The following is a 26,613-nucleotide window of genomic DNA, read 5'->3' on the forward strand; positions in this document are numbered from 1 at the left end:
AGCCGACTGTTACTGCCTAGTGGATTTAAAATGGTTCAAATATCTTCAGATGTTAGTGTCGTCCTGTTCAAGGTTTTCAATTTTTTTTTTAATAGGCATTAGGGCAACTGATAATTGGTTTAAATCCTTAAAAGTTTTCAACACAAAATAGTTATTTTATTTGGTGTCAGATGGGGAATGCTGACTTTGGTTTGCAAGAGACAACTAGTGCCTGCAATAGGCAGCTCATTTCCATTAATTTTAACGGGAAAACAACATCAGGCAGTCAATTATGTTTTGACTGCTGCAGTTCTTTCTGAGAGGACTCCATTGGTCTAAATGCGCCATTCACCTTCTCTGTACCAGACTAGATATATACTTTTTAAGAAAACTTTTTTTAGCCGCTGAATGTATGATTTGCCTTTCTTTTGTCATTTAAACAAAACCAGCATTGTGATGTAATAAGTGTACATGCATGCAATTGGTTTATGTGTTTTCACTTCAGGAAGATGATTCTGCATCCCTGTCTGACATTCAACAATCTGTGCCATCAACACCAGAGCCACAAGAAACTGAATTGCTGTGGAAGGTAAGACTTCATTAAGAGGCACTTTTATCAAGATTCAAATTTCAACTTCATGTGAGGTTTTTTTTTAATTCACATGAATTTGATTGTACTCGAAATTCGATTGGGGGAAATTTATTGAAAAAATCTAATTTCAAACTCTGACACATTTTAACTAACCCAAAAACTCATATCGAGTTAGATTTGAATTCGACCAAGCTTGATTCGTTTTTTTTTTTCCTCAGAAAAAAATAACACTATTAAGATGTATAAAATATGTGATTATAGATCAGTAAATATACAGAACAGGTCAATGCATGGGACCTGTCCCTGCCCCCCCCCCTAAGATAAGGGGTCTTACCTTTAGTGTACTAGAAAAAAAAAATTAAACATTAAATTAACACAGTAGGATTGTTTTGTCACCAATATGGATTTATACAGCTCAGTTGTATTATAACAGAGAAAAAATGTTTTCTTTAATTACTATATCCTTGTAGATAGACTTACTGAAAGATTGCTTTATGCTGTATGACTCCTATTTACCATCATGTAGCTAGACTTGCTGAAAGATTGCTTTATGCTGTATGACTCCTATTTACCATCATGTAGATAGACTTACTGAAAGATTGCTTTATTCTGTATGACTCCTATTTACCATCATGCAGATTGATTTATGGCTATAACCCAGACTTTTCTGATATGATGGATGAAAATTAGTGCAATCAAAAGGCTTTTGTGATAAGCTTTTGTGTAAAATTCAACACAAGATTACATTTCCAAAACTAATTGGATTTCTGACTTTGTACTCAAGCATTAGGTATGACATATATATCGGTTTATAACCAATTTCACATATATTTTACATATTAAAATTGCATGCTGTAGCAAAACAGTCCTTCTATATTAAGGTGATTTATTATTTTTCCTTTTGTAAGACTGAAGACCTGCTTAACGAGATCCGACAGCTTAAAGAAGAATCCAAAAAAAAAGATGAAAAAATCAAACAATTAGAAATCCGGCTGGTAAAAATGATTCACCTTATCTGTCATTCTCTCCTCTTTTCCCAAACTGTGTTGTGGAATTGTTTTTAAACCTCATACTCATATGCAGAAAAGCCATGCATCTTTTTGGTAAAGTTAAAATCGATTGGGCAGATTTACTCGAACGCGAAGTGGCTAAAGCTATCGTCAATTCGGTAACATTACCATCCACAGGGACATTGGTAATTTACTAATGCTCACAGGCGTCACTTTGCTAGCGAAAGAGAGAGATTCTGGCGGTCATTCGCACTCTGTTGCCAGGCGACAATTCGCTCTGGCGAATGGATGTTATTCTGCAAATTCAATGAAATGCGGATTTTACTGAATGTTACCTCTTTCGCCAGACTTGCCTTTGCCAGCTCAGACCAGGCGAAGTGCACTGGAATGCATAGATCTTCGTTTTCAATTGCTCGCATTGCCGAAGTAACGCTAGCGAAACGTCGCCAGTATTTGGTGCCCACAAGGAAACTCTGCACTCCAGTGAATTAGCGTTGTCTAAGTGAATTTTCACCTGGCGAAGTGTAGCGATGGCTGCGAAGCAGTTGCTGGCGAATTTTCGCCCTCGAGTAAATCTGCCCCAATATGTTTGTTGTCAGTCCTACCATTGCATTTGAGCCTAATATTGCTTTGCTTATACAACCATATGTCTTAACCATGCAGTTTATAAACATTCATTACAGTCTTGATTCGGTCCCTCTTTGTTTGCTTTTCACATTTTACTCTACTCAAGTAGCAACATCCTTGAAGAAATCTATTGTTTAGCAAAATTTTGTATCATAATAAACTGCAAATACAGAACTTTGTGGTCATTTAAAAATGAAATAAAAAAAAAAAAAAGCAGTGAGGTCAGACTTCTGTGTTACTTAAATAAAACATGCGATGCTTTGCCATCCATGTATAGCCAAATAATACAATATTGTTCAATCAATTGGTTGAAATCGCAGTTTTCATGTAGTTTGATCGATATCCTACAAAATGTTATTGCCTGGACATGTGTGCTCAATCAATATCCCTATCTGAAAATGTGGGAAATATTTACCAATCCCTGATCTGTTGGTTTTAATAACTGCAAATGTGGTTCTGTAGTGCATTAGTCTCCGCTTACGATTTACTTGAGAGAAGCAGGCACCCTGGCCCCAGGATATCATTAGTGGAGTTGAAAAAGCAGATTTGAAAAGAAGTTTTGATTTGAGCAGATTTGATTTGCATAAACATGTTAATGTAACAGTAAACTGTTTATATACCTAGCATTGCTTTTTAATTAAATGCTATATTTGTTTGTTTTTTTTTGCTTTAGAAAACAACATGCAAATGTCAGAGGGATAGCCAACAGACAAAAGAAGAAAAGCCTAAGCAATATGACAAATTTACTCAGACCACTTGGAAGAGGAATTCAGTGAGTAAAGTGTTCATATGTCTTTGAAACCTATATAAATATATATATTTATTAATGTGGGTATATTATGTAGTCAGGGCCGCCATTAGAAATCACGGGGCCCCGTACAACAAAATTTTTGGGGCCCCCTGGGCCCCGCCCACACTGACGACCAAGCTCCGCCCCATATCCCGCCCACATCGCAGTTAAAAGACCACACAGACATCAGCGCTAAAAAAGTAACCCCCCCCCCCACACAAGTTGTAAAAAGCTATTGATGGTCAGGGCCCCCTTATAAAAAAAAATTGGGGCCCAAAAAAAAAAAAAATTAAAATTTTTTTTTTTTTTAAAAACATTGGTGGCAGGGGCCCCCTGTTAAAAAAAACTTGGGGCCCCAACAAAAAAATGTAAAAAAAACTAAAAAATAAACAAACATTGGTGGCAGGGGCCCCCTTCTAAGTTAAAAACAAATTGGGGCCCCAAAAAAAAATTTGAAAAAAAATTAATTTATTTTTGAAAAAAAAAAAAACATTGGCGGCAGGGGCCCCCTTATAAGTTAAAAACAAATTGGGGCCCCAAAAAAAAAATTTGGAGAAAAAAAAATTTTTTTGAAAAAAAAAAATGGTGGCAGGGGCCCCCTTACAAGTTAAAAACAAATTGGGGCCCCAAAAAAAATTTAAAAAAAAAAATAATTTTTTTTTGAAAAAAAAAAAAAACTGGTGGCAGGGGCCCCCTTACAAGTTAAAAAAATTTGGGGCCACCAAAAAGAAAATTAATTTTTTTTTAAAAAAAAAAAAACAATGGTGGCAAGGGGCCCCTTACGAGTTAAAAAAAAAATTGGGGCCCCAAAAACAAAAGTTTTAAAAAAAAGATTGGTGGCAGGGGCCTATAGAATATTAAAATAATACATTGGTGGCCAGGGGATTAAAAAAAAAAAAACACAAAATGGTGTTCAGTAGAATTGAACTCATGGCTTCAGTACTTCAACTTCGCCTCCTTTCGTGACTTCGGGTCTTTTCACCGCTTCAGGACTTCGGCTTCAGCTGTTTTCGTGACTTCGGGTCTTTGCGCTGCTTCAGGACTTCGGCTTCGGCTGTTTTCGTGACTTCGGGTCTTTTCGGCGCTTCGTGACTTCGGGACTTCGGCTTTTTCCGTGACTTCGGGTCTTTTCGTCGCATCGGCTTCGGCTTTTCGGCACTTCCGCATTCGGCACTGAAGAGGCAAGACGTACGGCTCGGGCGCTCGTAAGGGGGGCCCGGATCTTCAAAAAAATGCAGCGCTGCCGGGCCCCCCTTCATGCCCGGGCCCGGTACGCTTGTCCCCCCTGTCCCCCCCTGATGGCGGCCCTGTATGTAGTACAGTACAACACATGTTGGACCTAATAAAATTCTACTGAAAGGAACCTTTGGACAATTTGAAGTAACATACCTAAAATGTTCTAAATCTAAAATATAGCTATTTCTAAAATAATCTAAAAATCTTCAGTTACAGTCAACCATAAGTTTAATCATTTATGCAGGAAGTGCACAGACAGCTACAAGGGCTGCTTATGCTTTGAGTTTCAAAGTGAGCTGTTGAACCAAAAATGATTTAAAACTGTGCAGAAACCACTAAGTAGAAAACATTTATGTTACATGCAGCTGTGCTGAGATGACCAGTCTAAAATAAAATTCTGTAAATTCGGGGGGGGGGGGGGGGGATTAAATGCTCTATAAGCAACACTGGTAATTTTTGCAACATTTTGCCTCAGTTGCGATTAGCATTTCTGCTTTTTTCACCAGAATGTTGCCCAAGTCGAGTTTCTTAAAAGGAGGAGATCCGCCTGAAATACATGAGAGCAGGCATTTTGAGGCTTATCTGTGCTCTGCTTGGCTCTGTGTAGCCGCCCACAGAAGAAAACTGTCCTTTTAAAGGCAGATACAGGAAGAGCTGATTTTAGTGCATACACTTCTATCCGCCTCATTAATGCTCATTAGGCAGAGAGAGGCATTCTATATGCTTGGTTCCCAAAGCCTAATTTCATGCTTTGATAAATCTGCCCCTAAATGTTTAACATGCTATCGGCATACCAAAACTACCATTGTTATTTACTGATTCATAATCTTAAAAAGATCTCCACAATCTCCCATAACACACAAATGTAGAGATCCTGAAAGAAGCATATGTATAGCAGAGAGACAGTTCTTTCTAAAGCTGGACATAGACGCAACATTTTCAGACCGTGTGTGGAGTGTCTCGACATTTTTTATACCATGGCCATCCGTCTTTTGTCGATAAGACAGGTTAAAAGATTTACATCGGCTAACGATAAGATCTCTGCATGTATTACCTATCTGACTATATCAATGGGAGATTGTCTGTACTATTTGTTGGACATAACTTTTGCATGATTGCTGTCCGTCAGTTAATGATCTGAGCATCGCATGAATTGTTTTCTTTGCTACATTATATCAATATTACATTTCATTATATTAATTAAGCTGACTGTGAAAGACCTGTTATTCGGAAAACCCCAGATTCAAAGCATTCTCCCAGTGCAGAAGGCCCTAGGTTCAAACTATGTCCATAATACAGCAGTATTGAGCTGTGTTATCTAGAATGCCTTTGAACCGGGGCTTTCCAGATAATGGGCCTTTCACATTAGGCTAGTTTTACCACGAATATATTAAAGGTAATTGCACTCCTTATTAGAATCCTTATTAGAAGACCTGACAAGTGTTTGAAGGTCACTTTCTAGTCATTTACAAAGAGAATAGTGTAAGGGTGATTTTTGTGTGTGTTCCTTAATGGTGATGTTCACCTTCACCTTACATTTTAGTATGTTCTAGATTGGCTAATTCTAAGCAACTTTTCAGTTAATCTTCAGTCTTTCTTTTTTTTTTTTTTTTATAGTTTTTGTGTTGTTTTTGTGAATTTTTCCAGTTTTAAAATGGAAGTCAATGATCCCCCATCTAAAAAAGTTTTGGAAGGCTACAAATTTATTGTTATTGCTATGTATTACTCATCTTTCTAGTCAGGCCCTCTCATATTCATGTTCCAGCTTGTTATTTAAATCAATGCATGGTTTCTATGGAAAATTAAATCCTAATGACCAGATTGCTGAAATTGCAAACTGGAGAGCTGCTGAATAAATAGCTAAATAACTCAAAAACCACAAAAAATGAATACCAAATGCAATTTGTCTCAGAATTTCACTCTCCACATCATACTAAAACGTAATCTAATGCTGAGCAATCCCTTTAAGTAAAGCATGTTAATGGGTGCTTATCATATTATAAACACTCATTTTTTTCCAAGTAAACTAGGATATGGTTGGCCATGTCGAGAGACATGTATTTGTCATAATGAGCAAGGTGAGGCACTTGCTTGTTATGTAAAGTACTGATGCAAAACTCGCTCTTCAACTTTTTTTTAAACCTGTCTGATATGGATTGGCTAGATATTGGTCAGGCAGGACAATGATTTGTACGCAGACATGGTCCTATATGCATGGTCGGCATCTCCTATTTTGGGTTTTGCTGGAGTCTGTTTCTGTTTATAATTTTTTTCCTGCATTTAAATATTGCTTTTGTTCCCTAATGTGTTTTGGAAACATCCTGATAGTACACTTTATCCTAGCAAATGAGCCTTTTCTTCATTTTAGAATTATGAAAGTGTCTCAATATTTTTATCATAAAATTTAAGATGGATTTAATTTAATAATTTGAAGGCCATAGCTATTCCTGAAAGCAAATTTCATAGTTGATACTCTCAAAGTGAAACTCTACTGGAAGTTTTGCTTCTTAACGTTTTAATCATTGCATTGTAAGTCAGCACATGCTCCATATTTTCTATCGACTGAAGTAGATTGTGAATACCTAAGGTATATCCTGGTGAACGAAATTGATCAAGGGTCTGTATACTTTGAAGGCACTGTAAAATGAATTTATGACTTAAAGTGATACTAACACGTTCCTATAAAAATAGGAACGTGTCGGTGTCAGTGAAAAGAAGCTGCATGTGAAATATAAGCAGCTAAAAGCTCCCGAAAGCTGTCCTCAGCCCCGTGAACCTTAGTAACGGCGACCCTCTGACACTTTAAATTTTTTTCCTGAGTTGTTTGTCACGCTGGGCTGGGGGGCGGCACGATCCTTCCATAGGCTGGAGTTCTGTTTTCATTTGTAATTAGCCAATGGAGGGATCCTGCCGCCCCCAGTCCAGCAAAGATGATTTAATGGTGTCGGAGGGTCGCCGTTACTAAGGGTCTGGGGCGGCTTTGCGTAGCTTTTGGCTGCTTATATTTCGTGTGCAGCTTCTATTCACTAATACAGACACATTCCTATTTTTATAAGAATGTGTTAGTATCACTTTAAAAGGTTTGTTTTGTTTTCTTTTTTGTAAAGTTACTTTTTACACTGTATTACTGGAGGCTCTGGGTTAGCTGCTTGGTGACTTGTTGCCTCTGGAAACTTGAAATTGGTGTAGTTGATGATGTTGAAGGGGGGCAGAGAGTGGACTGTAAGACTTCAAATGTATTGTTACTAATTACTTTCTGCTACATCATCTGCCAAATTATTTCCAAAGTGTTATTGAAGCTGAAACAGGCTTAGTGCAGAGCTATTACAAGTCAAGAAACAAAATAAAAACTATGACCGCACACAAAAGCTTGTTTTAGGACAAATCTATAGGTTTAACTTAGCCTCCATTTATTGTACATAACCACAAGATATACCAGTAGAGCAAATTTAAATTGGCAGACACAACAGGCAACGGAGGAATTCTGTAGGTCCTTCCGAAATAAGCAAATGCCCTTGACTGTACCACTGCTTAATAGTAACTTTGCGAATTGAGTCTTATGGGCAAGGTTTTTTTTTTTTTTTGTAGTTTCTAAAAGTGAAGTTGTGTTTGATCTTTTATTGTTGAACCAATTGCTAGTAGTGCCAGTAGTGGACTTGAATTGCCTCTGCTTTTCAGCAAAACTGTTCACCAACCATTATCGAAAGCAGAGGGAATTCAAATCAAAAAATCCATTACTTGAAACAAGTTGAGGAGGTTGCATTTCACTGTGAGCTTATCATGGTTTTATTTTAATCTGTGGAATCAAGTATGTCTATGTATGTGTATATATATATATATATATATATATATATATATATATATATATATATATATATATATATATATATATATATATATATATATATATATATATATATATATATATATATATATATATATATATAAATATATATATATATAATATATATATATATATATATATAAAAAAGATAGCATTTTTCCCAAAAGCTCAACTGAATGAGCTCATACAGGCTGTGGGTGGGGTGTTAGGTTTTCCTTTTATTAGGGGATTGCACTGGCAATATTACTTATATAATACAATGGATACATTTATTTTAGGTGCTTCTTGACCAATCAAACATATATTAGTGTCCACCATTCTAGGTCCTTTGGTTCATCACCAGCTGTGGCAAGTTTCTGTCCAGCCCTTCCCTTGTATGCAGAATCTTATTATCACCAAAATATAGTGCTGAGAGTGAATACATGTGAACCTTTTAAGCAATAATTACCTACTACCTATATTTATTGGTAGATGTGGAATAAGCATCATCTTAATGGTCTCTTGTAAAATGAACCCCAGATATTAAGCAGGCCCGAATTTGTGGCGAGGGCGCCCAAAACCCGAAATCCCAGCCTGATATTAAGTATATGGTCTTAAGAAAGACCAATGAATTTTCTCACAAACAAATGTGTATATATACTTGCAGAACACACATCTATGAAAGAATTATACAGCCTAGACTGCTGAAACTTCTTAGAACCATAATTCAAGGACCCTGAAAACCACATGTCTTTCGTTGTGTATTTAACGGGTTAGCTTGCCTTTAGTATGACTGTTGCTGTATTCTATAAAAAATTTTTGCATATTATGATCTGCAGGTCTTTGCTAGAGAATATTACCTGCTATATGGTTTCTAGGGTTTAATTACCTTTGCATCCCGAAAGCATTTTTAAAATCTGAGCAGTAGGTGAAGTACTGAAACTTCAAGCAATTGCAAATGAAAATATCAGAATTTAGGCTTTTTCCAGTTGCAAGTTAGAAAGAGGCAGACTTGGCATACTAATGAATGAATGAAGAAAAATTTCAAAGTTGCTAAAAGTAAAAAAATCTTCTGGAAAGTGTCATAAGTTATAATGTTTTTCTGAGCCAGTAGTATGCTAAGAGAACTGTTTTTAGTCATGCTTTGTTCCCCAAGTAATTTAAGCAAGAGTAATTCTACCTAGTGGCAGAATATTTTAATATTATTTTTTAAGTTTTTTGTTGTTGTGTGGATAAAATAATCTTTAAAAGGTAATACAACCATGGATCAGATAGGCAACAGAAAACATCTGATAGGCATTTGCTAGTCGAAATCATAGCAAAATTGAGATTTTTATATAACTTCTCTTTTCAGAGTTTAGTCCCATGTGTGTTTTGCAGTTCTGCTGTATGTATTTTGAGCTGGCTATTTTATATAATATGAGATTGCTTTATTCATAATGTATATCTCTTATATATGTAGCCATTGAGTTATTAAATAAGCAACTTTCTTTGAGAACATTGTTTTTTTTTATCTTTTATAATATTTGCACTAATTGAATCTTACTTTGCTGTTTAGCCAAAAGTGGATGATGTGGCATTCATTTTTAAAAACAAATATCCTTCAATTTTCATTTCCTACATTTTATTATCCTGTTTCCCCTTTTTCTCTGCACAGAGTGGGTATTCTGCTCCCTCCTACTCTTCCTGGCAGGGCTCATACCAGGGGAGTCCATGGACTGGTCCACCGCAACGCAGACAGAGTGAGTCTGTGCACCTCTCACTCATTCCCATCCCCTTGTCCGCCTATTAGATTTTTTTGCATGAAACATCCCTCCACTAGCATCCCTGCCCCAAAGTCAAGGGTGTACAGTCATAAACGAATGTGCTTTTTCTAACCAAAATGCTTTGTTTGGTCACCTTACAAACAGCTAAAACAATATCTTATAAATTTTTTTTGTCAACAATTTGTTTTGTATGTACAGTATTTCTTTTTGCAGGCTAACTTGACCAGTTGTAATTAACTTTTATTCATCCAATCTTTCTTTTCTGTGGCCTTAAATTAATTTAATAGACTGTAACAAGTTTGTTCAACAGAAGATAATGAATGCTAAATTATTCTAATACCTGTACCATGATTTCTAAAGAAATTCTCAATGCCTGTGAAATCTTAAGCTGCATTCCTTGGGAAAATTAATGCTTTTGTGCACTGCACATAAACCCATTAAAAGAAAGCAGCCAAACAGGCAGCACTATAATGTGCTATTGACTTATATGCATACATGCTATACAAAATTAAATTATGAAGTCATAGCATAGTATTGAGTCATATCATATAGTACTTAGCATACATAGAAGCTATTCATTAAATCATTAAGTCCAAGACCTCAATTGTATTAGGCAGGTTTCTGCTGCAAGAAAAGAGGCATCACTGGTGATCATAAATGTATAGTCAATTTATTTTCTTTCTTTTTTTTTTCGTGAGAGCACTTAGGGCTATGGCACACCAGGAGATTAATCACCAGCAATAAATCTCTGCTTCTGTGGGCAACTAATCTCCTGTAAAAGTTTTCCCACCTGCAATAAAGTGAATCGTTGCTGGTAAAACCCATGTGTCGCTTCAGTCTCCCAAAATCACTTGAAGTTGTCTAAAGAGGAAAGATGTGATTAAATTGTAGCCTCTTTTTGCCAGTTTATAATAGGCAAATAATCATAGAACTAGCATTTCTCCTTAAAGAAGTAAACCCCTTATTAAAAAAAAAAAAAACCCATACCCCCCCACCCTACATAGACCCTCTCCCTCCATAACCCCCCCCCAACCTAGCTGCTACCCCAGGCAAATGCCCCTAACTTTTTACTCACCCCTCGGTGCAGATTGACGGCATCGGAGTTCACGGGCGCCATCTTCTTCTTCTTCGGTTTTCATCTGGTCTTCGTCTGTCGCTTTGGCAATTTTCATGACTTTCGGCGCATGCACAGTTGACAAAAACCTGAAGACTGAACTTACTTCCCGATGAAGACCGAAGAGAAGAAGATGGCTGTTGTGAACTCCGATGCCGTGAATCTGTACAGAGGGGTAAGTAAGAAGGTAGGGGCATTTGCCCGGGGTAGCAGCTAGTCTGGAGAGGGAAGGGAGTCTATGTAGGGTTTTTTTTAATAAGGGTTTTACTTATCCTTTAAAATTGCTAGGTTTCCTGATTTAGTTTGGCAAATGTAAGCACTGGTTTCAGAGTATCACTCAATGTAACCTCTGCTGCTAACCCTTTTGTAATTCACACACAAACACAACAGTATTCTGTGTCTGAGATTGACGCCTAGCTTTAGTCTGACACAGCACATTTTATTCTAAACAATAGACGTGAAGCTTTAGCACATGAAAAAAAACCAGTTAACTGATTTACATAAGCATGCCTGATGGATAACTGTAGTCTTAATGTCATTGTAGAGGTTTGCATAGTGACCATGGAAAGCCTCATACTCCATGACTTTTTGAAGTGCTGAATAGTTCAGATGGCCATCAGGTTCATATTATGGTTTAGGATAAATGCAATATTCAAGATAGACAATTAATTGAATATTGGTAAATAATAACAAAACGTATCTATTTATAAACCTCCACACTCTTTTAAATGCCCAGTATCAGCACACAAACATCTGGAGGCCACTTAAAAGAAAGATCTTGCCAAGAATAACATTTGCGGAATGGCTTGTTACCTTACCTTATTTTGTTTTGTTTACCTTTTAAATTGCACCGTAACATCTGCAGCATGTTATCACCTTTGTCTTTTTCTAACAGCCTCTGTGCATTGTAATGATTTGTATTGTGTTCTTAATTTTGACATTGTAGTCCCTACACAGTATATGCTCACTTTTCCTGTAATTGAATGGTAAGTTGATTATTGTTTTGCGCTGTGCAGATCACTTGTGGAAGGCTGGCTGATTATGGGAACATTGTAGAGACAAGTCTAATTCAAATCAAAATCAAATATTTTAATGGGGTTTAATTGCTGATTTTCATGTCTCTTAATGATTACTTTTAAAAAAAAAATAAAAATAAAATACAACAACTAGTATAGGTAAACATATTAGTTATTCAGAAAGCGCATTAAAAGTCCCTGTCATAGCTGCAAAGTTGAAAAACAAATTAGTACTTTACTTCTGGGAAATTTAAAAAGAAAATTGCCATTAAGAGTCTAACCAGAAGATCTTAAAAGCCTTACATCTGAGTGATACTAAAACCTTAAATAATTACAATTAGTGCCATGAAGTCAGACTGTAAATCATTTATGAAAGCAAGATTTAGCTTGAGCTGAATTAGAATACTTGCCAGTAGTACATCTGTTTAGTCATCTGTATAGAAGGCTTGGTATTTTCAGTTGCTTTAAAAAATATATAAAGGTATGGGACCTGTTATCCAGAAGGCTCAGGACCTGGGGCTTTCTGGATAATGGATCTTTCCGTAATTTGGATCTTCATACCTTAAGTTTACTAGAAAATCATGTGAACATTAAATAAACCCAATATGCTGTTTCTGCTTCCAACAAGGATTAACTCCATCTTAGATTGGATCATGTACAAGGTACTGTTTTATTATTACAGAGAAAAAGGAAATCCTTTATAAAAATTTGGATTATTTGGATAAAATGGAGTCTATGGGAGACTGCCTCTCTGTAAGTCTAAGCTTTCTGGATAATGGGCTTTCTGGATAAAGGATCACATACCTGTACATGAAAAAATTAAAGCCTCTCTAAACTAATGGGTTTTTTTTGTTATTAAGGCAAGACAAAATGGACAGCATAAGTAGTTATCAAAGAGAAGGTTTGAAATCTCCTATGAAAGAGAAATCCATTCTAACTGCCATTCTTAGTTATCAAAAATATTGATCTTGAACCTGTATTACATCACTGTCATAGAAAATGGTCTAAACTGCCTTTAAGGTTTGTTTACTATTAAAAGAAAAAATTGTAGTATTATTTAATTTTAGGCTGCATTACTTAGCTATGTACAGTAAACAGATTTGTAATTCAAATATTTTTTTAATGTTTTTACACAATCAAGTTTTTGAAATTAGATTTTTTTTAATTAAGCACACATTCAAGATTTTCAACTTTTTTCTAATTAGAGAAATTTTTTTAATTTTGATAAATCAGCTTTTAAGTGGCTAGCCCTTTTTTTTAGTAGAAGGAATAAGGGAACTGTGGCTGTTTTACGGAGGAGGTCTAATCTATTGTAGAAAGGGAAGGGAATGTGGACCTCCAAAAGATTAATCTATTTTGGATTACTGCTACTAATAAATTATGGATACCTTTTCTGCTCAATTGTAAGTAATTCTGGTTACTTCTAGTTTGGAATTCTAAGAATTTTAGAGTGAATGTCTTTTCATCCAAAAGGAGAACTTAAAATGAGGCCGTAACAATTTAGAGCAGTGCCGACCAACTGGCAGCCCACAGGTCCTAGTGTGCCCCCCCCACATGAAAGTCTGCCTGCTGTGTCTGCTTACCTTAGGTAAGATTTAAAAGTTATCAGTGCTGAGATTAACTGGTCCCTGCATTGTACCCCTCAAATGAAGACTGTAATTTAAAACTTAACGTGTAAATACGCTCTTTTTAAATTCGTTGTATATAAGCAAAAAAAGTATTAAGCACTGGTGTTTGAAATACATCTTGAGGGAGAAAAATGGATAAAGAGGTGGAGGTTTTTAGTATAAGTGAAATAAAGACAAAAATGTTGCTATTGATAAAATTAGTTATTTTAACTTTTTTACCACCATATTGGGGTTGAAGTTGTTTTTAATAACAGCTTTAATATACAACTCTTAATATAAAGTTTAAAGAGCTGCCAATGCAAGTAAAGCAGACCATTATTAGTCTGAGAACAGCTCCTTACCATTTCAAAAACACTCTCCAGGAGGTCAGCATATATCGTCAACGTCTACAATCAAGAAATTACTCAATAGAGAGGATTTACCACAATCTGCAAACCACTGGTAAACCTCAATCTGGAAGACCAGATTTAAAAAAAAAAAACCTGCCCAGTTCTGGAACAATTTTCTTTGGATAGGTGAAAATAAGATTAACATGCACCAGAGATGCAAAGTCAAGAGTACAGAGAATGTAATAAACTGTTAATTATCCAAAGCATACCACCTCATCTATGAAAGATGGAGAAAACTTTGTTAAAGCATTGGCATATATGGCTGTCTAAGGAACTGGGTCACTATTATTTATTGGTATGACTGCTGACAAAAAAAAGCAGGGTCAATTCTCACGTGTATAGGTCTATACTATCTGCTCAGCCTAATGTTGGGAAACTGATAAGATGGTGCTTCAGAGTATAAATTGTCATTTACCCAAAACATACTTTATGGCAACAAATTGGAATACTCTTCAATGACCAAATCAGTCATGAGACCTCCAGCTGAACATGTGTTTCACATGATAAAGACAAAACTTAAGGCAGAAAGACCAATAAACAACCAATAAATATAAACTCCTGCAGTGAAGGCCAGGCAAAGCATTGCTAGGTCAGCATTTTCACTACCTCCTCCATCAAATCCCAGTTCTATACAAATCTCATCCTCTCTACTCTCTTCTCCTTCCCTCTCCACACATGAAGTTTATAAAGTACTCTGTTCAGCTATTCGACAAAACTCCTCTTTCCTGTTCCTTCAACATGGCAGTGGGCACATAGGGTTAATCCCCCTGCCGGAAGGAAGGTACAGGAAGTGATGAAATAAAAGGAACTCCCCTTCGCCTTGGCGCCCATTCTTTTTCTTCCTGTCAGGAAAAATACCCTCTTAATTAACAGAGCTCCTCTGTTGATGATCCTGAGCACAGGACGAGCCGACGGGCTCACGGCCAAGCGTTGCCGCCAGCGCAATAAGGCGCAATGCCGCTCGCGTAGCGGCGCATGCGCAATAAGACGCTGAAGCGCCCATTACTCCATCCTGAGGCGCGAATGCGCAGGCGCAACTTCCGGGTAAGCTTAAGGGGCAGGATGGCGCCAAAAGAAAAACTTTATTTAAATCCCCTCAGCTACTACATTAAATCAGTAGATAGCTGATGACTGTTTGCACAAGACCAAGTGTGCGAAAACACTGTATGACTGTTCCCAGGTGTAAGTAGTTGCCTATGGGAGTAACTTAACGCTAGGAGCACAGGTGATTAAACAAAGTAACCTGTTATGCGTGTATCTTTACAGGCTGTCTGTAAGGAGCAACAGACGATCGCATTCAAGCTCCAGAGGGTAAGCATTGGAGGAGAGTGATTATGGGACTAACAAACAAGCTTCAGACAGTAAGTAAAATCCACCTTTTTACTTTACAGGAGCTCGTCACGCAGAGATGAGCCCAGCAGAAGCAAAAGCTCCAGGAAACAATGCATGGCCTGTGACAATCCGGCCTTGCCAGACAAAAGGCTATGCAAAAAATGCCTTACAGATGCAGGTGAACCAGCCCAAGAACAAATGGCAAACATGATGGACTGGATGCAATCCACTTTCAAACAGTCCATGGCCACAATGGTGGATGAGGTGACAGGCAAAGTCATGAACAACCTGAACAAACAAGGCCTTACACCATCCATAGGCCAATCTTCAGTCAGGGCTGAGGATTCAGACAACTCAAGTACCTCAGAAGGAGAAATACACCTCTCTGACACAGAAACTGAAGATACAGAGGACACAACTTTTAACATTGAGTTTATAGAAACTCTGATAAAACACATGAGAGCTACTTTGGACCTCGAGGAAGAGGGTCCATTACCAAAACAAGATAAAATGTTTAAATCCAGCTCTAAAAAGAACCAAGTATTCCCGGTACATGAGGTCATCTCCAAAATCATTCAATCAGAATGGGAAGCCCCAGACAAAAAGATAGGGGAATCCAAGCGCTTCACAAGAATGTATCCATTTTCGGAACAAGAGGTTAAAAACTGGGTGTCCACACCTAAAGTAGATGCTGCTATAACCAGAATAGCACGAAGAACAACTCTGCCCATAGACGAAGGGGTATCCTTAAAAGACGCAATGGAGAGAAGGCAAGATGCCATATTGAAAAAAATGTTCCTGATTGGTGGAATGTCGTGCAAGACTGCAGTAGCCACCACCTCACTGGCCAGAGCTAACAACTTATGGATCTCTGAAGTTGAAAATGCCATAAAATCAGGAGAAGACAAAGAGAAAATATTAGACATCATACAAGATATCAAAATAGCCAACAACTACACAGCAGAGGCTTCACTTGACGGAACACGAATGGCAGCAAAATCCATGGGGATGGCAGTGGCGGCCAGAAGAGCTTTATGGCTGCGTCACTGGCAAGCGGATTCACAATCCAAGCATAATCTATGTTCCCTACCATTCAAAGGGAAACTTCTTTTTGGAGAAAAACTAGACCAAATCATCTCCAAGGCTTCGGCTGGGAAGTCAGCATTTCTGCCTCAAGACAGAAAAGATAAAAAACCATACAGGACCTGGGCCAGAGATCAAAAACCTGCATTTCGTGACACAAAACAGTACAGACCAGGGAAACCTTCCTTTCGACAACCCTGGAGACCCAGATTTCAAAATCAGGAAAAAAGAGAACAAAAAACAGATAAGAAATCAGCATGAAGGTGCGCGAGCCCCCCTGACCCAGGTAGGAGGCAGACTACAAGCCTTTGGGACAGTGTGGGCTCAACACATAACAGATGCCTGGGCCCTAAATACTATTGCAAAAGGGTACACTCTCCAATTAAAAAGTACCCCCAAAAGAAGCTTCATGACATCGGACAAGAAAAGACCAAAGCAAGAAACGGAAAACATCAAAAACACCTTGTCGGATCTCCTGGACAAGAATGTCATAGAGGAGGTTCCAAAACTGGAACAATTCTCAGGCACATATTCCCACCTATTCTTGAAACAAAAGAAAAAGGGAACATTTCGGGCTATTCTCAATCTAAAGACCCTAAACCAACACCTAGAAGTTCAAACCTTCAAAATGGAATCCATGAGAACCATCGCAATGCACATCTGCCCTGGAGACTGGATGGCAAAGATCGATCTGCTAGATGCATACTTCCACATCCCCATATGGGAACCACACAAGAAATTCCTAAGGTTCATGATACTGGGAAAACACTTCCAGTATCGAGTCATACCCTTTGGACTTGCAACGGGGCCCAGAGTGTTCACCAAAGTCCTTGCCCCTCTTCTAGAGCATCTCCGGATAAAAGGAATCCAGATCTTCGGTTATCTGGACGACTTATTGGTCAAGGCTACCACACCCCAAACATTGATCAACCATCTGAAAACAGTGGAATCCACACTGTCAAACTGGGGGTGGTTAATCAACGAGAAAAAAATCTATTCTGATACCGACTCAAGAAATCCTTTTTCTAGGAACCATGATCAACACAAAAGAGGGACATCTAAGTCTACCTCAGGGAAAAATACCAGACATACAGGACCAAGTAAGACGACTTCACTCAGACCCCAATCCTTCAGCAAAAACTTGTCAAAAAATACTGGGGAAACTCAGCTCCACTATAGACTCTGTCAAATGGAGCAGAATACATACGAGAACACTGCAAAGAGAATTCCTGATACAATGGAACAAGAATCACTCAGAGTCACAGCAAATCACTCTATCGAGGAGCACGATACAATCCCTAGCTTGGTGGCTGAAGGAACAGAACTTAAAGAACCCGATATCTTTAAAACCCAGAGCTTGGGTAACCATCACCACGGATGCCAGCAGGTTAGGATGGGGAGCGCATTGTCAGAACTTGACATGTCAGAACACTTGGTCCTGGGAAGAAAGCAAAAGAAGCTCCAACTGGAGGGAGCTGAATGCAGTACTACGGAGTCTGCCAAAATTTCAGAAACTCATTCAAGGGAAAGAGGTCCAGATAAGATCCGACAACCTCACGACAGTCAACTACATCAACAAACAAGGAGGAACCAAATGTCAAGCTCTATTGAACACGACCATAACTATATTTGCTTGGGCAGAACAAAACCTAAAAGACATATCAGCAACATACATCCCAGGAGCCCAAAACTCACTGGCAGATCATCTAAGCAGAAAATTCCCAGCTATAGGGGAATGGGAACTCAACCAGGAGATCTTCGAAATGATATCCCACAAGTGGGGGCCATTTTCAATAGACCTCATGGCAACTGCCCAGAACAAGAAAATCCAGACATACTGTTCTTGGAAGAAAGACGGTCGAACAACATACTGGGATGCGTTCTCATTTCCATGGAAATTCCGAACAGCCTACATCTTTCCACCACTGGCAATCATCCCGAAGGTCATACAGAAAATCAGATTGGACAAAGCGAACGTAGTGATCGTGACCCCTTGGTGGCCCAGGAGAGCCTGGTTCCCGATGTTAATGCAACTGAAACAAGAGGAGCCGTTTCACCTCCCGACTCTACCATCAATCCTACACCAGGGGACAGTACTACACCCAGACCCAGACAGCTGGGCACTAACAGCCTGGAGATTGAAAGGAACAGGCTAAACCATCTAGGACTATCCGAATCCACAATCATCACGGTGTTGGCATCCAAAAAGAACTCAACACACATCAAGTACGCTAAAACCTGGGATACATTCACACAATGGTGTAATGAGAAAAAACTTGATCCGGTGACGACTTCAGAAATCACCTTACTAGAGTTTCTACAATCAGGAGTTGATAGAGGATTATGCCTTTCCACACTAAAAGGGCAAATAACGGCAATTTCCTCCTACACCAACATGCAATGGGCATCCAATCAATTGGTCAAAAAGTTTCTTTTAGGCATAAAGAAGCTCAAGCCCATTATCAGATCAGAAGTTCCTCCCTGGGACTTATCCTTGGTTCTGAATGCACTAATGGATAAACCTTTTGAGCCTCTAGAAAATATTCCTCTAAAGGTTCTATGTCTAAAAACAGTATTTTTACTGGCCATAACATCAGCAAGGCGTGTAAGTGAGTTACATGCACTATCCATCAAAACTTCAAAAATGACTTTCTTTGCAGACAAAGTGGTGTTGAAAACAGCAGATGGTTTCTTGCCTAAAGTTACATCCAAATTCCACCAATGCCAGGACTTGGTATTGCCCTCATTTCACCCTGAACCTAGGAATGAACATGAAGAAAAGCTACACACCTTAGACATAGTCCGATGTCTCAAGACTTACCTCAACAGGGTGGCAGACTTCAGAAAAACAGAATACCTACTGGTCACAACCAATGGAAAAGGAGCTGGAAACAGAGCCTCGAAAAGCACGATTGCGGGGTGGATAAAACAATGTATCCAGATGGCCTACTCATCACAGGCAGCACCTGAACCAGTAACTAAAGCACACTCTACTAGAGGGATAGCAGCTTCATGGGCACTCCGAGCCCAGGTATCCGCAGAAGACATCTGCAAAGCAGCCACATGGTCTTCTCTTTGTACCTTTTCCAAACACTATAGGTCTGACACCTATTCCAAAAGCCTAGCCGGATTTGGACATTCGGTCCTAGAGGCAGCAACTTCTAGCAAATAAATAAGCTCTGTTAACGTATGGGGTTGTTTCTCTTCCTTATTCCCTCCCTATGTTAAGCTTGTTAAGTCCCTATGTGCCCACTGCCATGTTGAAGGAACAGGAAAACTGAAAATCATATCATACTTACCGAGATTTTCGTTTCCTGGACTGAAACATGGCAGTGGGCAGGGGCTTCCCTCCCAAGGGTATTATTACTCAGTCAGAAAGAATGGGCACCAAGGCGAAGGGGAGTTCCTTTTATTTCATCACTTCCTGTACCTTCCTTCCGGCAGGGGGATTAACCCTATGTGCCCACTGCCATGTTTCAGTCCAGGAAACGAAAATCTCGGTAAGTATGATATGATTTTCAGTTTTTTCATACAAACTAAGGACTTATAAATCCCACTCTCACTTAGTCTTTCTTACCTTTCTATTGTTGGCAGCTGGGGTCATTTCCCCAAACCCTGGCCCTTACCCATCCCAGTTATAACACGGCCACAAGCTCCTTCTCTCCGGAGCAAATTCAAACAGTACAGAACACTTACTCCTGTACCCAAAAACCCAGTTAATCTTTCATGTGCTCTCTGGAATGCCAGATCTGTTTGCAACAAGCTCACCGCTATACACGACCATTTCATTGCAAATTCCTTTAACCTACTTGCACTTACTGAAACCTGGCTCTCTCCTACTGACACCGCCTCACCTGCTGCCCTGTCCTATGGGGGCCTACACCTTACTCATACTCCCAGACCTGGTAACAGACCTGGAGGTGGGGTAGGTTTGCTTCTCTCTCCCCGCTGTACTTTTAAAGTTCTTCCACCTGTTCCCTCTCTATCATTCTCCTCATTTGAGGCTCACTGCATTAGGTTCTTTTCTCCTGTTTCACTCGACCACCAGGACCAACTGCACAATTTGCTGCCTGGCTTCCTTAATTTCTTTCATCGAACATCCCATCCATCATATTATGTGACTTTAATATACCCGTTAACAACATTAACAACTCTTCTGTCTCTAAACTTCTTTCACTAACTTCCTCCCTAGGCTTATCTTTGTGCTCAGACTCCCCCTCTCACTCCAATGGTAATGCTCTGGATCTCATATTTACCAGACTCTGTTCAACCACCAATTTTACTTACTCACCATTTCCCCTCTCTGATCACAATATGCTCACATTTCAACTCTCACTAACTCCCTCCTCACCCCCTGCTTTCCCAAAACACGTACTTACTTGCAAGCTGTAGACGTTTCACATCTCTCTTCTTCCTTTGACTCTCTTCACTCTAATATCTCAGCCATCTCATGTCCTAATGTGACTACCTCTGTCTACTATAGTACTCTCACCACTGCCCTAAATGAGCTTGCTGCTATAAAAACTAAACATTCTAGACCCAAACCACTTCAACCTTGGCATACTGCTCATACAAAAGCGTTCCAAAGACACTCACGTGCACTTGAGCGTCGCTGGCGCAAATCCCATTCAGAATCAGACTTTTGGAGCTACAAATCTGCCCTGCGCTCCTTTAACACCAGCCTCTTCCAAGCCAAACAAACATACTTTACTTCACTCATTAACTCCCTTTCTAAAAAACCAGCACAACTTTTCTCCACCTTTAACACTCTCCTTTCCCCTTCTCCACCCCTCCATGCACATCTGTCTCTGCTCAAGATATTGCTGAGCACTTCAAAAACAAAATTGACACTATCAGAAGGGACATTACACTACTCAACCCCCCCTAGACTTCCACCACCCTCCCTCCACACTCCCCAGTCTCTCCTGTGCTCCTTCACCCCTGTCACTGATGAGGAAGTCTCAAAGCTTCTGGCCTCTTCTCACCTTACCACCTGCCCGCTTGATCCAATTCCCTCAAAACTTCTCAGCAATACCAATCCTTGTCTAATCAAAGCCTTAACTCACCTATTTAATCTTTCGCTCTCAACTGGACTGTTTCCTTCTCAACTAAAACATGCTCTTGTCATCCCCATTCTGAAAAAACCCTCTCTTGATCCATCCAATCTTGACAACCTCCGACCTATCTCTCTGCTACCTTTCATCTCTAAACTACTTGAGCGCCTAGTCTACAACCGACTAACCTCATTCCTCTCTGACAATAACCTGCTGGACCCCCTACAATCTGGTTTTAAGCCACAACACTCCACGGAAACTGCCCTGACTCGACTAACTAATGACCTTTTAACCGCTAAAGCCAACAATCATTTCTCACTACTAATACTGCTTGATCTCTCAGCCGCATTTGACACTGTAGATCACCCTCTCCTCCTCCAGTCCCTCCAGTCACTTGGCCTTCGTGACACAGCCCTGTCCTGGTTCTCTTCTTACATCACCAATCGTTCCTTCAGTGTCTCCTACAATGGAGTATCATCTTCTCCCCTACCTCTTTCTGTTGGAGTTCCTCAAGGCTCTGTCCTGGGACCATTACTATTCTCCCTCTATACTTCCTCCCTTGGCAAATTAATAAATTCGTATGGTTTCCACTACGACCTCTATGCTGACGATACTCAGATCTATCTCTCATCACCTGATCTCAACCCAGAACTCCTAACTCGTGTCTCCTCCTGCCTGTCCGCTATCTCTACCTGGATGTCGCAACGCTACCTTCAATTAAACCTCTCTAAAACTGAAATAGTTCTCTTTCCTCCAACTAACACCAGTAGCATCCCTGAAGTATCCATCATAGTTAACAATGCCACTATCACCCCCTCTCCCCAGGCCCGGTGCCTTGGGGTTATCCTAGATTCTGCCCTGTCATTCACTCCTCATATCCAGTCACTTATTAAATCATGTCACTTCCACCTAAGGAACATATCCAAAATACGATCATTTATCACCCAAGACGCTGCCAAAATTCTTATTCACTCTCTCATCATATCGCGTCTAGACTACTGTAACTCTCTTTTAATTGGCCTCCCCCTCCAGAGACTGTCACCTCTCCAGTCCATAATGAACACTGCTGCGAGGCTCATACACCTCAGCAACCGCTCCTCCTCTGCCTTGCCATTCTGTCAATCCCTGCACTGGCTTCCGTTACCTTTCAGAATCAAATTCAAATTAATGACACTGACTTTCAAAGCACTTCATAACTCTGCCCCACCCTACATCTCTGAACTCATCTCTATATACTCACCCACTCGCTTACTACGCTCCTCTACTGACCTGCTACTCAACTCTTCTCTCATTACCTCCTCACATGCTCGCATTCAAGACTTTGCAAGGGCTGCACCCCTCCTCTGGAACGCTCTCCCACGGTCTGTCCGACTTTCTCCCAACCTTTCTGCTTTCAAAAAATCTCTGAAAACGCACTTCTTTTGAGAAGCCTACCCTCACTCTGCTTAACTACCAAATGCAACACCACATACAATACCACATTTCTCATCCACTTAATTCGATCTTGCCCACTCCCACACCTTGTGTATTACTCCCTTCCCTTTAGACTGTATGCCTATGCATAGGGCCTTCCTCACCTTTTTGTACCTGTATTGATTGTGATGTTTGTTACTCCATATATTCTATATATGTAATTCATGTGATGTAGTTGTATAATCACATTTACTTTACAGTGCTACGCAATATGTTGGCGCTATATAAATACATGTTAATAATAATGTTGATGGGTTCCGGACATCAAGCAGCCATTGGCTGCAAAGGATTTGCAAGTATTAAAAAAAAATGATGTTTATGATTATGTCCATGTGTCCAATTACTTTTGAGCTCCTTAAAATGGGGTACTATGTATAAAAAATTGTTGTAATTCCTAACGAATTATATTTTTATTAAACCACTTGATATAAGCTGAAAGTCGACACTTTAAAGGACATGTCAACCCCACAAATGAAAATCTTATCAGTGAAAGGTCTCACTGCATTCTTGAAGTACTTGCCACTCCAGTCGCTGAAGAGTAAACAGGGAAGCTGCTTCGTTTCCTTGTTCTCTCTGCATATCAGCAGCTCGCTCAAGTCCCTCTCCCCCCTCCCTTCAGAATTCTCCTTGGCGCTTGGCGTGGGGAGAATGCGCAGTTTGAGTCAGTTGAGTACAGCAGACGAAAGATATGTCTGCTTAGAGAAATCAGACGGGAGGGGCTATGCACACATGCGCATTAAGAAAAGGGAGAAGGGAAAAGATGACTTCAGGTCAGGGAAATGGCCACTGGGTGGAACTCTTAATGTAGTGATGAAGAAGACAGCAATACAGGACATAGGAGTGGAAATGGGGCAAGAAAATAATGCAGTTTGGGTGGGAGTAAGGCACCCTATTCTGACACCATGTAAGCTGAAATAGGGTTGACATTTCCTTTAATCATATTGTTATTGCTTCATTTCAAATCTAGTGTGGTAGCATACACAGCCAAAATGATAATTGTCTGTTTATGCATTTAACTGTATAGGAATCCATTCAGGAACTTCGTTGAGATGTAAGGAGAATTAAGGCTTGGAATAAGGTTAGAATTATCAAGAAAATATATGTATTAGAACTGAAAAGTGTCCTTTGGATTTAGCAGCTGAGAGGATCTCTGTGATTTTTAAATCTGATCGACTTGTAATTTTTTGTGAGCATAATAAGATTGCTCATACCCCATCAATGTAATGATAAGTAAACTATTTTATGGGGTCCTGCTAAAATCGGTCATTTCACAAAACAAAATTTTCTTGTGTATGTCCACTTTTGGACAAAAATTATTTATTTTTTTTGTAATTCAGCACCTAGAAAGACAAATGTATGACCCATAGTAGTCTATCTGGTAGTGGTAAGTTAGTGTCAACAGGACTTTTTGAGTGATCTTCAACATTTCATTGTTCATCTGAATGGCTTACTTACATACAATAGATGGATGATTAACTGAATCAATGAAAGCCTTCATTGACTTCTGGCATTGTATAATAAGAGATGCTTTTTTTCCAAAGGCATCCACCAATAACTATTATCGGATCAAACTGAGAAATATTTTTTTTTTTTGGGGGGGGGGGGGGAACTATTTGGGTGTCAATGATGGATCTCCTGCTAAAGACTGCAGTACCAGGAACATTTATGGGATTTACACATATTCACTCGGTGTTAAAGCAACAAAAAGAAAGAGAGTTTATGTTTGGGAAAAGTAGTATTAAAGCATTTGGATGAATTTCAGTAACAGCATTGAGCTGGTTGGCTGTTTTCACTTGTGACTGGCTGGATAGGAGAGAGAATGTCTATCTCATGTTTCCCTTTAAAAATATTCAAGGTGACAACCTATACCCCCTAGTAACTGGGGAATGTTGTACCACTTAGAATTATAGTCTCTTATTCCTAGAGGGACAAAATACTGGTGCTATGAACAAGTGGGGTGATTGACCTCCGGTGGAACCCCTTAGTTTTGGGGTTCGCCTGCATTATTGTGACCCATCCTTTTATTTCTATTTTTATTATTCATTAACTGCTTTTACTCTAATGCAAGTGCTAATAATCCATGATAAGAATTTCATACCAAATTGTATTTAATAAGTGCTGAGCAACTGCAACTGAGCTTGGTTATCGTATAGTTTTAAAAATTGTGCAAACACTTAAAACTTTGTCCATGGCCTAGATTTCCTCTTGCTTTCAAGTACTCATGTGCAGATTTGACATCTCAAAAGAAAAGTGCCCTTTGCAATGTTCCTTTTCTGTGCCTTCCCGAAGCAATTCGCAGCTTATAGATAAAAGTAACCGTTCTTGGCCAAAAATAGCTTTTTGCTCTATGTGCTTCTCTGATGCCATTGTCCTTGTCTCTCTGTTTCCGCTTCCCCATTTGCCATTGGAAAGGAGTTGAGGAATTAGTCCATTACTTCTCTGATAAAGCGTGGTATAGTAAAATTTCACATTTCTACCCGTTAACAGCTTAAGCATTTTCATGGCATACTTATGGTATATTGTTTGCATGTTGCATGTAAAAGTGTCTTGCATGCAGCCAAAATGTGTTCATAGTTCTTTACCCTTTTTTTTCTTTTCTTATTGGTTGTTTATAATTCTTTGATATTCTGAAAGTTTAGTGCACAGTTTTTAGACTAGTTAGATACTTTGAGGTAAGGAAATAACACAGGCTCGAAAGTTAGGAAGTACTATGTGAGTAAAATACAACACGTTGACTGATGTAACTTACCATGTACTGTATGTCTGTCCTTGGTTTTGTTAATAATAATTGACCTCAAATCTACTATGGAGGACTGACCATTATCTGTTCCCCAGCAGCAATGGTGTGGTTGAGGTTATACAGAGTTTTAAAGATTATTTAATCTCTTTTGCTTTTGCTTTAGAGTTCCATGTGCATTGATGTTAATTCTGAATAAATACAAGTTGCAACACACACAATTCAAAATGTTTTCCAGTCTGTGGCTAACTTGATTGTATAGATTTTAATTTTGCCTTCCAGAAATTGCAAAAACCCACCTAATTAATTTTATGTTTTTATTAAAGGAAAACTATACCCCCAAAATGAATACTTAAACAACAGATTATATCAAATTAAGTGGCATATGAAAGAATCTTACCAAACTGGAATATATATTTAAGTAAAAACTGCCCTTTTACATCTCTTGTCTTGAACCACCATTTCGTGATGGTTTCTGCGCTGCCTCAGAGATCACCTGACCAGAAATAACACAGCTCTAACTGTAACAGGAAGAAGAAGTGAGGAGTCAAAAGACACAACAACTGTGTCTGTTAATTGGCTCATGTGACCTAACATGTATGTTTTTTTTGGTGTGTTTGTGTGCACAGTGAATCGTATGATCCCAGGGGGTGGACCTTATTTTTTAAAATGGCAATTTTCTATTTATGATTACCCATTGGCACATACAGGTTCTACTAGAAAAGTATATTATTATGAAAATGGGTTATTTACATTAAGCTGGCTTTTACATATGATTTTATGTTTTAAGCAATATCTTTTTATAGAGACCTACATTGTTTGGGTTATAGTTTTCCTTTAACTTTTTTATATTTTGGGTCATGCTTTCGTATACTGGAAAATTTAACTGTTAAAAGTTTTGCATTCTAAGTTTTTCCTCTGGAGGTATTGTCAGGTTGCTGCATCTCCGCTAAATGCTAAAAAA

The 26,613-nt window shown here is 38.9% G+C and overlaps 1 protein-coding gene across 5 annotated transcripts in view; it reads left to right on the plus strand.

Annotated features, from left to right (window-relative positions):
* Positions 1–26,613, plus strand: part of ccser2.L (coiled-coil serine rich protein 2 L homeolog) — a 95,835-nt gene that overhangs the window by 64,622 nt on the left and 4,600 nt on the right. For 3 of the 5 annotated variants that reach the window (XM_041568904.1, XM_041568903.1, XM_018225506.2), the window contains 3 exons: positions 485–568; positions 1,480–1,566; positions 2,882–2,980. In XM_041568904.1, coding sequence (XP_041424838.1) covers positions 485–568; positions 1,480–1,566; positions 2,882–2,980 — 270 coding nt within the window. Of the gene's footprint in view, positions 1–484; positions 569–1,479; positions 1,567–2,881; positions 2,981–9,714; positions 9,800–25,324; positions 25,365–26,613 lie in introns of all 5 variants that reach the window. The other 2 variants (XM_041568905.1, XM_018225507.2) reach the window with 2 other exon arrangements.

This window comes from Xenopus laevis, chromosome 7L, assembly GCF_017654675.1.
Source record: "Xenopus laevis strain J_2021 chromosome 7L, Xenopus_laevis_v10.1, whole genome shotgun sequence".
Lineage (NCBI taxonomy): Eukaryota > Metazoa > Chordata > Amphibia > Anura > Pipidae > Xenopus > Xenopus laevis.